The 18301-nt window shown below is 40.8% G+C and overlaps 1 protein-coding gene across 2 annotated transcripts; it reads left to right on the top strand.

Annotated features, from left to right (window-relative positions):
- Positions 1 to 1101: 1101 nt before the first annotated feature.
- dapp1 (dual adaptor of phosphotyrosine and 3-phosphoinositides) lies at positions 1102 to 17651 on the top strand. Of its 2 annotated transcripts, XM_080012893.1 has the most exons (10): positions 1102 to 1216; positions 9192 to 9314; positions 10224 to 10357; positions 10732 to 10862; positions 11063 to 11110; positions 11805 to 11867; positions 12537 to 12622; positions 16239 to 16326; positions 17036 to 17104; positions 17245 to 17651. In XM_080012893.1, exons 1-9 carry the CDS (start codon positions 1155 to 1157, stop codon positions 17039 to 17041), a joined length of 741 nt encoding a protein of 246 aa, XP_079869019.1. In that variant the 5' UTR covers positions 1102 to 1154; the 3' UTR covers positions 17042 to 17104; positions 17245 to 17651. The 2 variants fall into 2 exon arrangements, with proteins under 2 accessions (XP_079869019.1, XP_079869018.1); XM_080012892.1 differs by lacking the exon at positions 17036 to 17104.
- Positions 17652 to 18301: the final 650 nt, after the last annotated feature.

The raw sequence follows: 18301 nt of genomic DNA, 5'->3' as shown, positions 1-18301 counted from the left end.
TATAAAAGCTGAGCAGTTATGCCGAAAAGCTTTCTCATTCTCTCAGACTTGGACTCTTATTCCCTACTATGTAGAACCGTCTCCTACGGGTTGTAACACCCCATGCACTTTTACCTTATTTGGGCACATGTTAATCTTTTGCCGCTGTGGAATGTACACACATGCTCTGCACATGGCACAACATACACACGTTCCCTCTGTTTTAGGTTGATCCAAGAGTTGTTTTTTCCACACTAATTTAATTCATATAGAATATAGGCAAGATAATGATTGTACTTTCATTATATGTATAGTACATAATAATTATATTTCCTTTAAACGTAGAGTACATTTCTCCCATAAGAGGTCAAGTCAGCTTCTGTTCATGTCCACTTCAGATAATCATTGTAACATTTTGACCTAGGGTGTTCAAACGTATGCATTCCACTATATAAATGTATAATTTGATAAGAAATAAACAAAAAAAAACATTGGATTAGAGCCATTGCATCAACTCCAAAAAAAAATGCTTATATATATTTGTTAATATATATATTTATCAACTTAAAATATACAATTTCCCAATTTTATGTTCAGACGATCAAAAACATATATATGTAACACATTGTAGCAACTTCTCTTTTTTTCTACTTGATCACTGATGTCTTTCAGTCTATGTATCCCTCCAAACGCTCAGTTCCTTCCCAGCTACACATTGCAAACAACTTATGCAATGCAGGAAACAAAGCAACTGTCTGATGACCAGACTGTCTGTCTGAGGTTCAACACATTTTTTTACACCAAAGCTAAACCGCTCTTAAAAAAAAGTGACCAACCAAACCTAAAAGAAATCGTTAAAATTATGTGAAATAAATTATTCAATAAATCATTGGTGTATGTACTGATAAATATAATTATTTTATGGATGGATAAGTATTAAAGTGTGAATTGATGGATGGGTGTATGTACCGAAGAATATAATACGTATTTATTGATGAAACAAATGCTTCATTTATTCATGAATAAATGTCTGGGTCCTTCATAATTTCCTTTTAAAGGCGTGTCTTAATTTCGGTTCTGATGCAGGTTCCAGCTTCTGGTCAGTCCGATTGCTGTCGAATAGCCTGATTTACTCATTTTATTGCGTGTTCATCATTTATTGCGTAGATTTGACGATGAGTTTCTACAGCGATGCGTCGAACAGAGACGAGATAAACGACGAGTTGGGGTCGCTAGGGTAAGGATTTTCACTTAAGCTTTTACACGTAATTTTGTGTATTTATTATGACGTCACGCCACACAACAACGTTGTCTTTACTAATACAGTAATACGAACAAAGTGTTATATGGTGAATTCTTCATTCACAAAACACACATTTTCATAACAATGTGTATAAATATATGTGTACATACATATATATATGTGTGTGTGTGTGTGTGTGTGTGTGCGCGCGTGTATTGCGTGCGCGTGTATGTATATATATATGTGTGTGTGTGTGTGTATATATATGTGTGTGTGTATGTATATATAATGTGGGATGTATATATATATAATTATGTGTGTGTGTGTGTATGTATATATAATGTGGGATGTATATATATATAATTATGTGTGTGTGTGTGTATGTATATATAATGTGGGATAAATAATGTGGAAATATAAAGAGGGATGAAAGAATCAACAAATAAATGTGGAAATATCAAGAGGAATAAAAAACAATTGGAAAATATAAACAGAAAAAGAGTGATGAATCTGGAAATTAATATAATAATACAAATTGTTGTAAATCAGAATTCATTACTGCTTTATTTTTTCAACATTTATTTTTTTTATATTAATTTTAATATTTATTTTCACATGTATTTGTTCATTTCCAAATATATGTCTTTATCTATTTCCATATATATTTATTTCTAAATTTATTTTTCATATATATTTTTACATATATACATTTTTTCTGTATATATTTATCTCTATTTATTTCTGCTTTCCTGACAAGCACAAACTGTCAATCAACTTGGTCCGCCCACTAAGTCCAAGCGGCTGATGACTGGTCATGTGGATGTGCTGCGTTCACGGAACTGTGAACTGGGAACTTCCTATTTCTGCCGAGGAAAATGAACGGCGGCCATTTCATAATTCCTAGACTGAAACTTAGGGCCCGACATGTTGGTCTGTGACATCACTTAAACGTAATTCACCAATGCAGCATTCATAGTGAATGGCATGGAAATATGTTAGGAGAGGTGGTCAAAGTTGGGAAGTTTCCCAGTTCCCATTTGTCTTGAGTGCAGCATTAGCCTGTAGCCGCCAAGTGCAGTTGCTTATGGCAGAATTCGCGTAAGGGCTGAGAAGTGAACTCAGACAAGCTATTTTCAAGATGCAATATAAGAGGTTTATTTGTTACATCCATATACATACGTTCATACTGTATTGCTGTGTCATACTGTTGTATACTGTACTGTATATCTCCATACTCACTTTGTTCACATGGACTTTACTGCACATATCTGTATATACAAATAGCCTATCCCATATATATTACTCTTTTCCCTTTATTTCTATTTTGTACCCCCATTTTTTGAGTCTTATTTTATTTTTATTCTATTTTATTTATATTATTCTATTCACTAACTGCATTACGTTTTAGGAATCAGTTATTTTCAGGTATAGCTAGGCAGGAATTAGGTCAGCTATTATGTTCGGTTTAGTAAGGTAAAGTAAGGAAAATGGTAAATCGAGTTTATTTTGATGAGGGTAGAAGCTGTAATGGAAATTCTTGGCTGAATATCCGTGCTTACTACTACGGATATTGACAAAGTTGTACAATACAATTTGCAAGACGTAGCCATACAACTCAGAGAGGGTTATGACGAGAGGCCATCAGCAGGTGGACCATGTCCACTGGAAGTTCCTCTGGACGTAATGAAGTCCTATATTCTGCAGGGTTTACCAGAAGATTGGAGCACAACGAATACATCTGGGAGTGATTACTCGGACTTAGTGGGCGGACCAAAACAAGTTGATTGACAGTTTATGTTCATCAGGAAAAGCACAACTACAGAAATGTATACATAAATAAATGTAAAAATATGAAATGTACATGGAAAAAAATAAATCAATAATTTAAAAGAGTATGGAAATAGATAGACATATGTGAAAATAGATATAAAATGAATAAAACAATACATTTTAAAAAGGCAGTAATAAATTGTGATTCACAACAATTTATATTTCTATATTAATTTACAGACTTATCAGTCTTTTTCTGTATATATTTTCTAATTGTTTTTTAATTCCTTTTTTATTTCCCAACTTATTTATTTATTAATGTATTTATCATTGTGCCACTTTCAGGATTCCATACTTCGCTCTCTGTCTATCTGTCTGTGAATAGTCTCTCCTCTCCACGCACACTCTGAATCAAAACATGATCGAGCACGGGATGTTTTATGATTTGCCCCAATCTTTACAAAAATAACAATCAACGCTGCAGGCTGCAATACAAGGGTTCCAGTTTAGTCGTTTTAGGTACGTATTACAATTTTTCCAGTTCTGTGAAATGCAGAACAAGTTAAAAAAAGCAGCCGTCTGCTTATTGGCTGTAAAGCAGGGTTTGTCATTGTTATAATTACTGTGATGCTTGTGGTAATGCAACTCTAGTCTCAGAGGTTGATATATGATGTCTCAGCGTTGGTTATTTAGAATGTGATACGAGGTCTGTACGGCGCTGTAATGGTGATCCACTCTGTTCTCCCCTCGCTGTAGGCCGGCCAACGTCCAAGGTGATGGTACTTGGAGGTACTACTCGCATGCGGGTCGGGTCGTGTATTGGCAGCTATTACATTTTGTGGAGATCATGTAAAACACATGTTTTTTTAATGACACAAATTTCAAAATTCCCAATTCTTAAATTTTAAATATTAGACCAGTAGAACACATGTAAGTCAAAATATTTTATTTTGCAAATACATTAGTAAGTTTGGAGGAATGGTGACAAGACAGTTCAGTTCATACAAAATATCCCACTATTTATAAAGATCGCCTGACAGGTAATAATTTTGGATAAAAAAAAAATGTCAATCTTCCGAAATTTCAAGAAATTACCCCCTTCATGCATTGCTTTCCTTGCTATGGGACTGTAGGAGTCTCTGCCCACAGTTAGAGTTTTAAGGAGAGAGACGGAGTCTTTGTGGCCGTGGTTTGTTGACATGGCGAGAGTTTTTATTAAAGCATTGAACAGATAGGCCTGCTGGCCACAAGTATAAATGAAAATGATTTCGGGCGCAGGAGAAATGGTGTTCCGATTAAGCTGTTCATTAAAAAAAAAAAAAAAAAAGCATGCCTGATAAGAAGGGCACCATTGGGTCCAGGTGCTTGGACTTTTGTGTAAATACTTTACTTGTAATTAATAAATTCTGCACTTCTGGAATGGGGAGACCGCATTTGCCACATTATATTATGCTCTATGCGCACCCTATAAAATCTTATATCACCAATCGCTGCCGGATTGGAATTTTGCTCTTGGCGTAGCTGGAGAGTTAACTAACTGGCACTCAGGACATGCGGCACACCATCCGCTGTCATGTTTTGTGACCGAGGTGGCCACTGGAAGGCAGCCTGGAAGAGCATTTCCCGGTGGCTACTCGGTACCAACAACTGGGTTATCTCCACTCCTGTCTGAGTGTAACGGCTGACTCAAAGGCCACGCATAGGGTGTCATCCCGCGACTGCTCAAGCTTAAAATCGTCCATAGGGAATGTCATGGGGACAGGGGAATATCCCACTTGGGCTTCCGCCGCCCTCGCACCCATCGTGCATGCCGACAACCACCCTATGTCACCGCGAGCCACGCAACACTCACATCTCCCTACCGACCGTGAATGCACTCCCCCAGCCTCTCTCATCATGTCAAACCCTGGCCAATCCGTGCCCAAAATCAGGGAGTGCGACAGGCGGGAACTAACCGCAGCCTGTACCATGCTTTTTCCCCTTGTAAAGAATTTTGAGCCGGACCATCAGATACGTGTGAATATCACCATGCACACAACAAATTTCTACCCATGACGCTTCCACCAAGGCCAAAGGAAGGATCCGGCGGGCCGGTGACCCAGACCACCTGGCCAAGTGCCATCCTGGGCAGTCCCGGTGTTTGTGGGCGAGCCGCCCACGGTGCTCGCACCCCTGCCCAGATGTCTGTGCAACTCCCTGACTTCCTGTGCAGGCACCGCACTGGGAGCTGATGGGGGACAGAGAGGGGACAGCACAGGAAGGGGAGACAGTGTCCCGTGGCACCACAGGACCTGGCTGGTAGACATCTGCCCTCCCCTGGGGGCGGCGGAGTCCCGGGGCACCGGGATGGGCTGGGGTCCCAGCAAATCCTGTGTGGGTCCTGGGGTCGGACGCAGCGGCCCTCTGTACATTTTCCTCCGGGGTATCCGCATTAGCTGGGGACCCGGCAAATCCTGCGTGGGTCCTGGGGTCAGAAGCAGGTCTGGCCTGGCTGGCTCCTCGTTGGCGGCGTTGGGCCAACGGCCGGTCGCTGCATGCTGCCGGGAGCTCACATTGGTGAGAACACACTCCAGCTGGCAGCGGAGGAAGTCCCGCTCCTCCTCCAGGTCCGCGAGGCACTTCCGTAGCCAGCGGATCGGCGCCCTGCTCCTCCTGAGTCCCTGTTCAGGTGCCACTTGTTGGAGTCTCTGCCCACAGGTATGGGTTTAAGGAGAGAGACAGAGTCTTTGTGGCCGTGGTTTGTCGACATGGCAAGAGTTTTTATTAAAGCATTGAACAGAAAGTCTCGCTGGCCACAAGTATAAATAATAATGATTTCGGGCGGAGGAGGAATAGTGTTCTGAACTAACTCCTTGTCGGCTGAGGAGCCCGTGCGCCGATCCCCTCTGCAGGACAGACAAACAAAGAAGGCTCCCTGCCCTGAGTCTGCTCAATCACCCGCCGCGCGGGCGCTGATTCGGCAGATTTGATGCAGCTTGGCGGACACGGGAAGGGGAGCCATGCTGCCGTCTGCAGCTGGGGCTTGATACCCCTTGGTCTGCCACAGGTACTTAATTTAGCAAAAAATGGATGTTTTTGTGTAAATACTTTACTTGTAACTTATAAATCCTGCACTTCTGTAATGGGGAGACTTTCCCGACCAGACTTTAATATGACACCGTTGGCACGCATATGACTACGTACTTCCGCTTATGCAGAGAACATCAGTTGAGTAGGCGGTCCTTCAATGTGGCCCACGACACATTCCCATTTCAACTGCTAGAAGAATGTGGTCATATGTGGCCCAGAGCGCCTCTGAATGTGGTCTGAGTGATCGGATCTCAAACCACATTGAGGACACATTGGGTGCGTTTAGACCTGTACTTAGAGCTGCTCTACCTAGAGTTAATGCCAGGAGTAAATGGGGTCTAAATCTAAAGCTTTGCCCATTAAAGAAGTGGAATATGTGTCACATGTTGCCTGCCAATAAATAAACAGTAGTCAATTCATGATACTTTCTCATCTCCAAATTGTAATACTTCATATACTGTACAATGTTGTTAAGAATAGGTAAATACATAAATAATGCTACATGATAAATAGAAGGCTTCAAATACACCCCCTGATTGGTATCAGCCCAAACTGCTTCCAGCGATTGGTGATCGGCCCCAAAAACCCTGATCGGAGCACCTTTACTGCAATGCTATTATGTGACCTGTGCGTGTTCATTTGTTCATGTGCGTGAGTTGCGGCATTCTTTCGTTTTTGTTTTTTACTAGATGATTCCACAATAATGGACCGATCTGCATCAAACTTGGACAAAGCCATCTAGGAACTGCCCTGAATACACATTTTATTCATCTGGTCTGAGTGCAGTGGATCCATGAGATCCAGTGCAGTGGATCCGTGAGATCCACACACCACTGACATCAGTTTTTCGTTTGCGCCACTGTCTCCATCTGCATGTGTAATGGAGATATTGGAGCATGAGACATTTCTCAAAATTAAGCAAATAAAAATATGTTTTTATTTGAGATGTATTTTATCTCATTCAATTTCCTTCTTTTTATTTGTACCTATGCTGTGGGCATGCTGGGCGCAGATATTTGCATGCCACACCCGAGAGAGTTAGTCTGCAAGTGGAGTTCAACTTCTCAACCTGCAATGCCACTCTTCATTCATTCTTTAATCATCAAGAACTGCTAAAATAACTCTGTCCCGTGAACGACCTGTGGGATGACAAGAGCACAGCTTTTTGTTACACAGAACCGCCACCAATCCCCCTCTTTGATCTTCCATGTTTTGGTCTTTAAACAACTAATTATTACACCAAGAGGCTGAGAATCAACACAGGTGAAACAAATAAACACAACCAAACAACATGTACGTGCAATCTTCTTCTTTCGGCTGCTCCCGTTAGGAGTCGCCACAGCGGATCATCTGCCTCCAATAACTTCTGTTCTGTGCATCTTCCTTAACATACAGTAAACATAAAAACATGAGATGACAACATGTATCGACAAAACATATTTAATTAATTCCAGGAAAACTGGAACAGCAATTCGGCACGTGGTCTCTTCCTGTCATAGTTATGGCAGTAAATGAGGGAGGAAAGGAGAGTGATGTAACCAGGATGGTGTTGGTTATGTGTTCAAACAGGTGCTGGCGGTGCATGTGTTTATGTGTGTGCACGCGTGTATATGTGTGCGTATGTGCGTGTGTGCATGCACACCGGTGCATGTACGGGACTTATCCCAATTGGTTCTGGTGTATGAGGTCGGTATTACGTATATGGTGCGCCTCTAAGCAGCGGAAAAGACCCTGAAGCCATCCCTGAGGCCTGCGGCTGTATACAAGACCGCAGGAAAGCCCCGAGCACCCTACCCTGCAGCTATAGGGGCCCTCCCCACTGCAATCGGCCAGATGCCCCTTCCAGTCGCAAGCACTGAGCGCCCATCCACGTGGCTGAGTGTGCTCAGCACAAGGCACCGGGATGTCAAAAATGAAAAATGTGAAATGGGAAAATAAAAAAATAAAAATAAAAATGTGAATTGATAAAAATGTGAAAAAAGTATTATTAGGTATGTATGTATGAAACACAACCGTTTTTTTATGAATTTCAAATAAATAATATGTTTTTTCTTGTGTATTTTACAGGGACAAATGCACAATTCAAAAGTAATTGCACCAGAATTAACTTCAAGCTCAATTGCATCCATAGCCCTTTAGGCAGGGAGTGCAAACAAGACACACAAGTCACAATATGACACAACAGAGTATAGTATACGATACAATACACACACAAAAATCAGGTTACCAGATAAAATGAGCCATACAATTCACTCCTTAGTGGCAACGTGATAGTGCTGACTTAAGCCAGACTTTTGAATTTGAGTAAGTGTACTGATGACAAAGTACAAATATTGCAATTGAAAATTGCTACGTTCTAAATGTTTCTCTGGTTACTAAAGCCACTCGGATGCACAATTTATTGCCAGGGTGATACATTTCTTGTAATTTATTTTCAGACAAACTATTTTCAAATGTCCAATTGTGTGTAAAAAAAAAAATAAATAAATAATAGTATCACCAAAAAGGGAGACCACATAGATAACTTAGGGATTAAACTAAAACGACATGTATTTAATCAATATTGATCTATACACAAAGGATGGTGAAAAGTGTAAATGAGCACTGTATTATCAGGGGTGTGGGGAAGTGTATTGTAGGCAAAGTGCAAGGTTAAAAGCAAGTCTAATAGAACTCAAAATACAACCAAACAAAACCCTGCGAGGAGAGAGATAGATAACTGATATATCCAACCCTCTTATATAGCAATCAGGATAAACAATCAGGAGGAGTTTATTTCGGGTGTGGCTCATCCTCTTGACACATCTCTGCCATTCCGACTGCCTCCTACACAGCAACGGGAAAAACACACACACACACACACAAGGAGCTACAAACAGTCATCAAACAGAGAGGTCATCACACTGTACATGAATACTTCCTAAACAAATCCAGGCAATTATGAATTATATAAATAAGATGTTAGCCAAAACGAACAAAATTTACAGTCAATACATGTTGGACTTTTTATACAAGCATATTTGTGGCACACAGAGAGATTACCAAATAGTACTTAGCCACATTTCTGAGCTGCAGTTCATTTTGAGTTGCGCTGCCTTAATTATCATCTTTCTTTTTTTTTTTTTTTTAGGTGGTACCACTACGACCTGTCCCGCCATGCTGCAGAGGCCCTTCTCCTGTCAAACGGAAGTGATGGAAGTTACCTACTCCGAAATAGTAACAAGGGGCCCGGTTGCTTCGCGCTGTCCGTGAGGTTGGTTTGTCCGTCCAATAGCTCCCTCACCTATAACCTTATCCATAATCGATAATCTCCTAAACGGTGCAAGCACTATAGGATTTAAGCAAGGACCATGATCACAGGGGAATCGCACATTTTGGGATTCTAGTACACACTCTAGGAGCCAAAAAATGAGGTACTGATGATTAAAAAAAAGAATGAAGACAGATGGCAGGATATAGAAAGAAGAACAAAAGAAAAGGTTGCTTTGAATAACGCCTCCACAACCTGGACCACTGCAGGAAGCAAGCTCACCCTGATGCAGCTAATATCGGAGCAGGTGGAGGTGGTAGATGTTACTTTAGAGGAAGTCAACCCCACTGCAAACTTACTTTAACCTACATTTACCTCTGCTGGTCACCAGAGAGCAGGGAAAATTCCAGTGCAAAACTGACCCTCGCAAATTTAATTTAATGTCAGTAAATCTGTGCATAATCAATCACACTTATCCCCTGCCACCAAAATGGCGTACTGTACGGTACTACATAGTTGGAATATCGCCTAGTGAGTAAAAAGAATAGGGTGCACTGTGCAGGCTATGTGTTCTATGATATTTCTCTGGCCATAGTATGTCATTCTGGTACTTTTTGCATACTATTCTTCGGAATAAACTAAACATGTTCACATGCTAATTTGACTTGCTTAATAGTATGCTAGTGTACCATTTTGGATGCACAAAATGCATCCAAAATGGCAGATCATATTTGCTCCTGTTATTTGTTTGATTCTACCATTGATGAATAATACCGATGGTTCTAGGCACAGAATTCTTCTCAAACAAGAGGCCAATCTGGCTTTGACAGTGGAAGGTACACGTGCAATGATCAATATGATGTTAACCCACCGTTTTTTTTTTTGTTTTCACTTTCACTATTTGACATATAGGGCAAAAGATTCAGTCAAACATTTCCACGTTAGGCGTGCAAACAGCAGCTACGTCTTCGGCTTCAACGAGTTTTCATCCCTCCAAGAGTTTGTCAGCCATTTTGCCAATCAGCCACTACTGGGCAGTGACACAGGTACAGTCGTTGAGCGAATCATCAGATTTTAAGTCGTCTTTACATTGAATCTGACAAGGGAACCCGCGTGAGCCTAATGCATGAAGACATTACATTGACATGGCTTCCACTTAGAATGTCTTATTCCTCAGTGCCACCCTTAAAGACTCTTAAGGCTGAATGCTTTTTATGGGGTTAGGTGACGTCTAATGTATTCAAATCAACATGAACAGGAACCTGCATTAAGCAGAGGAACAATGGGCATTCAACATCTTGTACCCCTGAAGCATGTGCAAAATCAAAAGGACTCTGTTTCACGAGTCCCACATGGTTGACCTTTTGTGGGTTGTTTGCACCCACAAAAGGTCAACCCACACTTTCTGTCTTCCTACCAGGAACTCTTATTGTACTGAAATGTCCATATCCCTGGCATGTGGAGGAGCCTTCCATCTATGAGTCGGTGCGAGTTCACACGGCCATACAGACCGGTCGGACAGAAATTGACCTTGTGGCGAACGCACCATCGGTACTGCTTTTAGTCTGTTTCTTTACGTCAATCATCATTTCCTTCCATTTCGCTGATATGAGATACACTTTGTTAATCAGATTCAGTTCCGATTGTAATTGTGACTAGACAATACCAACAGTAGGCTTGAGATTGAATGAAAATGTCTACTCAGGACAACAATAAATGTAAAAAAAACCTAATGTGTTTTGGTTGTACAGTTGGGCACAAAGGAGGGCTATCTGGTGAAGCAAGGGGCAGTTGTTAAGGTAACAGCGTCAGCTCTTAAGTTGTTTTGGTAATAATACCTATCAATATCTATCAAGTTCAAAAGATTACTGTCGTAAATGTGTTGATGCTGACTCTTGATGTACAATTAACAAAGGTGGAAGCTAATTGGTTCATAACACGAGGCAACTGAAATGAACACTGTTGATTGTCAAAACACCACAAAATCTGATTAGCTGAGAACACCTCCCAGAATAAGGTTATGGTGCAGTAAAATGTTAACTGCCAGCATTGCATAACAGTTTTCCTATAGTCAGGCTGCGTGTACTCTGTGTAGGTCAGTAACCAAACACTGTTTGCTTTGGGTACGATTGACAGCTTGACTTTAATATTCACGGGCCAAAAAGTGGATGTAATGCAACTCACAAGCGGTTTCGCTACATTGTTGGCTCATAAGGCTGCTAGACAAGGGTGACCAGATTTTTTAATTCCCACACCATGTTGAGGACACACATGACTTCACATTTTCGTATCCAACATTGCATTGCATTAAAAAGAGTATTAAAAATATAAACTTTGTTAAAATGTCAAACTTTTAAACAATATACAGTTGTGCAATTTGCATCTCTGATTAACAGCAACTTGAATAATTGTAATCTTGAATTCTTGAAGACAAACTGGAATCTGAACAATTGGAATGGTATTCATGACGTGATCTTTACACCTTTATTGCAGAACTGGAAACAGAGATGGTTCACGCTCAATAGATACGAACTCAAATACTTCAAAGACAACAGGGTGAGTGCACTCTCTGACTGTCTGGAGCAAATAACCTTTCCACAAGCGTTTAAATCACCTTGCTCTGTTTATTGTGTACTCTGTACATTCTCCACTTTTTCCATCCCTTCATTTATAACTGTTGAAAGCGCAACCTCAATGAATGCTTTACTATGGAGAAACGTACTGCTATACTGCAGCTTCTCACCCCGACTGTGCTTAAATGCAGTCCAATGTGGCAAACGTTTAAGCCTTAAAATATATACATGTTTAAATATCCTTTTCAAAACCGCAAACGCATTTTATAGTCACATGTGTCTTTTTGTTGACATGTTTAGATAACATGAAAAGGTTGCCAATGGCTTCCTCTTTCTAGGCTCTTACCTCTCATATTTTTATTTCTTGCAAAAAAGTCTGATGGCATCAGCTATATTAGCTTCCGGTTTTCGAAAAGGAGTTTTAACATGTTCTTTAAAGGCTTAAACACTTACCCCATTGAACTGCATTTAAGCGCAATGAGTAGCTACAGCAGAGTGGTGGGTTTCGCAACGGGTTATGAACCTGAGTTGAAAAATGCTCTTTACTGCCCACTACTGGCCTGGAGCCACCGCTAACAAGACTGCCAGCAACAGCAACACAATACAAAGTTTTTCAGCTCTGGGATTAACGTATTTACATGCCTTTTTCTAGTGTGAGGAGGCCATTCGTACGCTGAACCTCAAGACCTGTTCTGCAGTCCAGTTTGACTACTCACAAGTTCGAGTCAACTGTTTCTGGTAAGGTGTGGCGCTTCTCATGCTACTCTGATCCCGTCTAAATAGTTTCTTTAACAATTAAACATAAAACCAAACAACCTTTACAAGGAAACATAAACATTGGCCGACAGCATGTACTGAAAAACAGTTAATTAGGGCCAGGGAAACTGGAACTACAATTGGGCACGTGGCCTCTTACTGTCATGGTTATGGCAGTAAATGAGGAGGAGAGGAATGCAACCAGGAGGGTGCTGGGGTGCACTCCAAGCAGGTGTGGTGGTGTGTGCGTGCGTGTGTGTGTGTGTGTGTGTGTGTGTGTGTGTGTGTGTGTGTGTGTGTGTGTGTGTTTGTTTGTGTGTGCGTGTGTGTGTGTGTGTAACGTGTCCGGTGAGCGTACATGGCTTATCCAAATTGGTTCTGGTGTAAGTATAAGGTCGGAATTACATCGTGGCGCCTCCAAGCAGCAGAAAGGGCCCCGAAGCCCCCCCTGAGCTTCGCAGCCGCGTGGGCACCCTACGGCTACAGGGAAACAGGTGAACTTAATTTGGCCTTCTCTAAACCTTTGAATGCACATGTCCAACTGTTCAATGTTTCAGTACTTTTTGCACAACTTGCTGTTCTCTAACAAGGGGCTGAACAGAAAAATTCATTTAAGGGAGGTGAGAGGCACCCAAGTGTCACGTCAGACCATTCAAAACCGTTTACATCAGCATGGTCTGCGTGCTAGACGACCTGCGAGGGTACCTGACCACACCACCAGGCACAGGCATCATCGTCTTGCATGGGCCAGGGAGCATTTACGCTGGACGAGGGACCAGTGGGCCTCAGTGCTGTTCTCTGATGAAAGTTGATTCATGTTGAGCAGAAATGATGGCTGCCAACGATGTTGGACACGTCAAGGAGAGCGCTATGCATCAGCCACTGTTGTCACCAGACGAGCCTTTGGTGGTGGTGGTGTTACAGTGTGGGCAGGTGTGTCTAGTCAATACAGAACTGCCCTACACTTTGTGAATGGTACAGTTACAAGCCCATACTACCTGAATAACATCATTAATCCAGTCATTTCATCTTCATGGACAACAATGCTCCAGCTCATCCAGGTCGCATCATTAGGGAACGGCTGCTGGAGACTGGGGTACCTCAAATGGAGTGGCCTCCACTTTCTCCAGACCTGAATCCCATAGAAAACCTATGGGATCAGCTGAGTTGCTGTGTAGAGGCTCGTAACTCTGTACCCAAGAACCTCAATGACCTGAGGGCCGCCCTTCAAGAAGAGTGGGGTGCCATGCCTCAGCAGACAATAAGTCGACTTGTGAACAGCATGAGACGTCGATGTCAAGCTGTAATTGATGCTCAAAGGCACATGACAAGTTATTGAGACATTGACATTTTTTGTTGTGTACTGTTGTTGGCTTTTGTTTCAATAAATTGTCTGAGATAAGGAAATCACCATTGCATGCTTCTACTTAAATGCCCTACTTTCATGATATAATATCACTGTAACTTTTTACATTTTCCATCAATTTCACCCGAAAGCCAAATATCCCTAACTTTTTGTGAGTAGTGAAAGATAAGACTTTATTGTATATACAATGTATTTATGCTTGGCACACCAAGTTCTGTTTCCCCTCCGCCACAGCAGGAAGGACACTTTCAATTGTGCAAGAAAAGGGGAAGTTTGGGTAACAGATGGCAGAGGGCAGAACTGAAAGGAAGAGGGTTTTGTCACAACGACCCAGGTAAACTAGAGAGAGTTTCAGGAGTTAGACTCAGACTGTCTTCTAACAAAGCATCAGTGTCAGTGTAATTTATTTATTAATTTCACTGTAGAGGAAGGAATCTCTGGATGTATGTATGTCCTTCGATTATCTCGACAACCGTTTATCTGATCTATTCCACACTTGCGTGGTGTATTGCTGAGGACCCAAGGACATGTAGTGTTGAATTTGGTGCAATTTGGACACACGACACGTGTATATTAATAATATATATTATATTATATATATTAATAAACTTTCTATAAACAGCGACCCAGCAGGGGCGGGGCTTCCCGTGAGAAGCAACGTGTCAGTGGGGGGGTTGTTGTTTGAACAAAAAAGCGAACAGCGACTTTATCCAAAAGTGCGACTTGGGTGTGTTTGAGTGTATTTCCCCAGTGTTTTTCACTGCAAATTTCATGAACAGCCATGTTTTTAATGGGCACTGCACTAATTGATGATAGAAACAGGATCAACAAACTGGCTGTTTCGTTAATCAGCATACATCCCGATGCTGTAGAAATGTTTGTTTTGGAGGCAAGAGGTATATTATATTTTGGAGGTATTGTATTTAGAGGCATTTGCTATGTATGAGACATTTTCCCCATTGTTTGTTTATTCTTAATTTATTGGCTTTGTATTACATTGTAAATACTAACATTTATTGTATTGATATTGGTTGAGTCCTGAGCAGTGCCTATGTCCTGTTGGAATGTCTTTGTCAACTGCGTCCACAAGTTTCACCTTTGGGGCTTAACAAAGTCCATTAAAATCGAAATGGAGACTGACAGCTAGAAATACAATATGTTCTACATTAATAGGTTGCACCTGCCTGAATAACATTAGCGCCTTGAACAGCCGATAGAGAAGTTTAAGACTTCTTACTTCCATTATATTTGAATTTGCCAGTACACATGTTCATCACAGTACTTTTTCGAATGCGTCAGTTTAGCAGTTCCCCTTTCTACTCTATTGAGCATTTAGTTCTTCTGGCCTGCAGCACTGCCAGGAAATTCATGAAGACCAAGAGAGCCAACGTATGTTTCCCCCCAACCTATCATACATTCAAAATCCGACACCAAGCAGCCCAGACTGTGTATTATACAGTTTGTTGATATACAGTATATCACTGTTTACTATACTTGCCGTTTTTTCCACTACCAGGCCGTGCGGCGAAACTCACGGTTCTTTATTAATTTCCATCTACCTGCTTGGTTCCAGGGAACCAAACGTGAAAGATTCTGGCCTCTTTTGATACCTGGTGTTGGCCCCTTTAGAACTGGGCCACCTGGGCGGACCTAAAATTGATCTCATTCCTGACTGGTCACGGAAGGTTGAAGCAAACACAATGGCAAACATTTCACTTTGATTTAACATGATGTTATAACATGGAACACCACCTTACCAAGTCCTCCATTCCAAATGCTTTTGGCAAATTACCATTAATTACCATTAGCTAGCTAGCATAACAAACAGCTGAGAGTACGGTCTGGTTGCTATAGTGTTGCCTTAGCAACAAACAGCCTCTGTATCCGATGGAAACACTTCAGATATTGACAGAGTTTTATGGGGCTCAGCCCTGCAAGGCCATTCTTGGCTAAGTTCTGGGTCGTGGAGATGACAGATAAGACTTTATTGTAAGACTGTAAGACACTGCTGTGGCTCTTTGTTTCACAGAGAGCTTTCTAAGGTCATTTTACTATGCTCAATGGCAGGCTTCATATAAAACTGTAGGAAATAAAGGGAATGAATAAAATAATGTATAGGGAAATATAAGCAAAACTATTTGAAACATTCAAAATACTAATTCAAAACAATTACAAAAGCTCTGCTACCTTTGTTTGTAAAAGGTACTTTTTTTCACGGTTTTCTTCCCACAGCCTCGTGTTTCCAGAGAGGACGTTTTATCTGTGTGCCAAAACGGGCGTGGAGGCAGACGAGTGGATAAAGATTCTGAGGTGGAAACTGGTGAGTTTGCATTCTTTTGGGAAGGATGTGTGAAGAGTCATGCGAGATAGAAGCCAGAAGCTGCAGTGACCCTACCCTCCAATTCAACATTATATTTTACAAAGCAAACACATTAAAACCCAGAAGGTGTGTGACAGATTTGACATGGAACGCTGCAGTTGCGAAACGTTTGAAATTACAGACAGAAGTTTTGTTTACAAAGATACAGTATCTATCCAGACCTGCCAACCTGCACGCATTTTGTGTACCAACCACACAAGTCTTGGTCAAAATAGGCAGGTACGAAATGCCAGCCGAAACTTCGCACCAAAACAAAGTGGGTATATACTGTATATACACACATATATATATATATATATATATATATATATATATATATATATGTGTGTGTGTGTGTGTGTGTGTGTGTATATATATAAAATGGAATTACGGAAATCAATCAATACAAAGCAATACTGTACGTGTTCTTCTTGTGCATTGTATCTCGCATACAAGTGATGAGCCTTGTTCCAAGATGGCTACATTGGGAATAACTGATGGAGTTATTTAGCTGCAGTAACTCAAACGCCACGGAGACTCTCTGTTCCAGTATTGTGGTACTCAAAATATTTCCCCAAGGTTGGCAGGTCTGTCTATCTTTGTCTGAAGATCTATCTGAAGATACTACGGGGTAGGATCACCATTTTTCAATCCACAACTTTCAACACAGGACTGAAAATGTTTGGTTCCCGTCCTTTACACACAGTGAGAAGCTGCAGCAGAGTAATAATTGGTAATGGTAAGTTTCTCATTGGTAAGGCATTCAGCAAGGTTGTGCTGTAAATACTTGGAAATGATGGGAAGCGATATTGAAAAATGGCTAAACCTTTCCTTTTTAATGAGACGGGCAGCTTTAACTGGCTTCTTTTTTTTTTCCAGTCGCAGTTAAAAAAAGGCAGATGAGTTCGCTGGTGCCTGTCAGAGCATACGACGGGGGAAATGAAACCATGCACAACCATCAGAGGACACAAAGCAATGGACTGGACTGTGAACAGTGAACAACACCTAAAAAACACAAACGTGTCACTCGGGGACCAATGAGCAAAAACCCAGGACTTCCATAAAACAACCCAATTTACCCTATGGCGTATGAATACAAGGGAAGTGTCAAAGCTGTTTTGGTGGCATGCGGGGGACCTACACAATATTAGGCAGGTGGTTTTAATGTTGTGCAGAATAGTCAGATCTGACTATTTCTGGGTTTTTTTTGTGTGTATGTATGTACGTGCATGTATGTATGTGAATAATGTGTGAGATTGTATGTATATATATATATATATATATATATATATATATATATATATATATATATATATATATATGTGTGTTTGACAATTACATTTAAACATTCTAATTGTTCTCCTTTTTTACTTACATTTTTTCAAATTATGAAGCTTTTTTTATGCTAATGGTCTGCAGTGTAACGCAAAACCTTACCAGAACAAATTCCTAGTATGCTGTATGTGAATGTGCCTGGTGGAATGAATTATTCTCATTTTGGAAGATACATGTACGTATAGCTCCAAATAAATTGTTTTTTTTGTAAAGCTTAGCTTTAACAGTCAGCCACAGGCAATTTCACTTCCTACTTTACAATTTTCTTCAGACAGAAAAAAAAACATGGCTTGAAACATGGCAGATACCACAGGACACCTTAAGGGGTTTTGTGGAGTCCATTCCTTGACAGGTCATCAGTGTTTTGGCAGCATGAGGGGGACCTATACAATATTAGGCAGGTTTTAATGTTGTGGCTGATTGGTATATATACACATATAAGTATTATATAGTTTTCATGTCAAATGTTTTGCGTTGACCTTTATTTGTTTCCCTAACAGATGATCAATTATTGTTGGGGTTATTTAACAATGTACTCTCTAAATTGCATTTAATGGACAAGATAATTATCAGGATGATAAGATTGATCTGTAATTCATAA

This window comes from Zeus faber, assembly GCF_960531495.2.
Source record: "Zeus faber genome assembly, chromosome: 13".
Lineage (NCBI taxonomy): Eukaryota > Metazoa > Chordata > Actinopteri > Zeiformes > Zeidae > Zeus > Zeus faber.
This window is presented reverse-complemented; position numbering and strand designations above follow the sequence as displayed.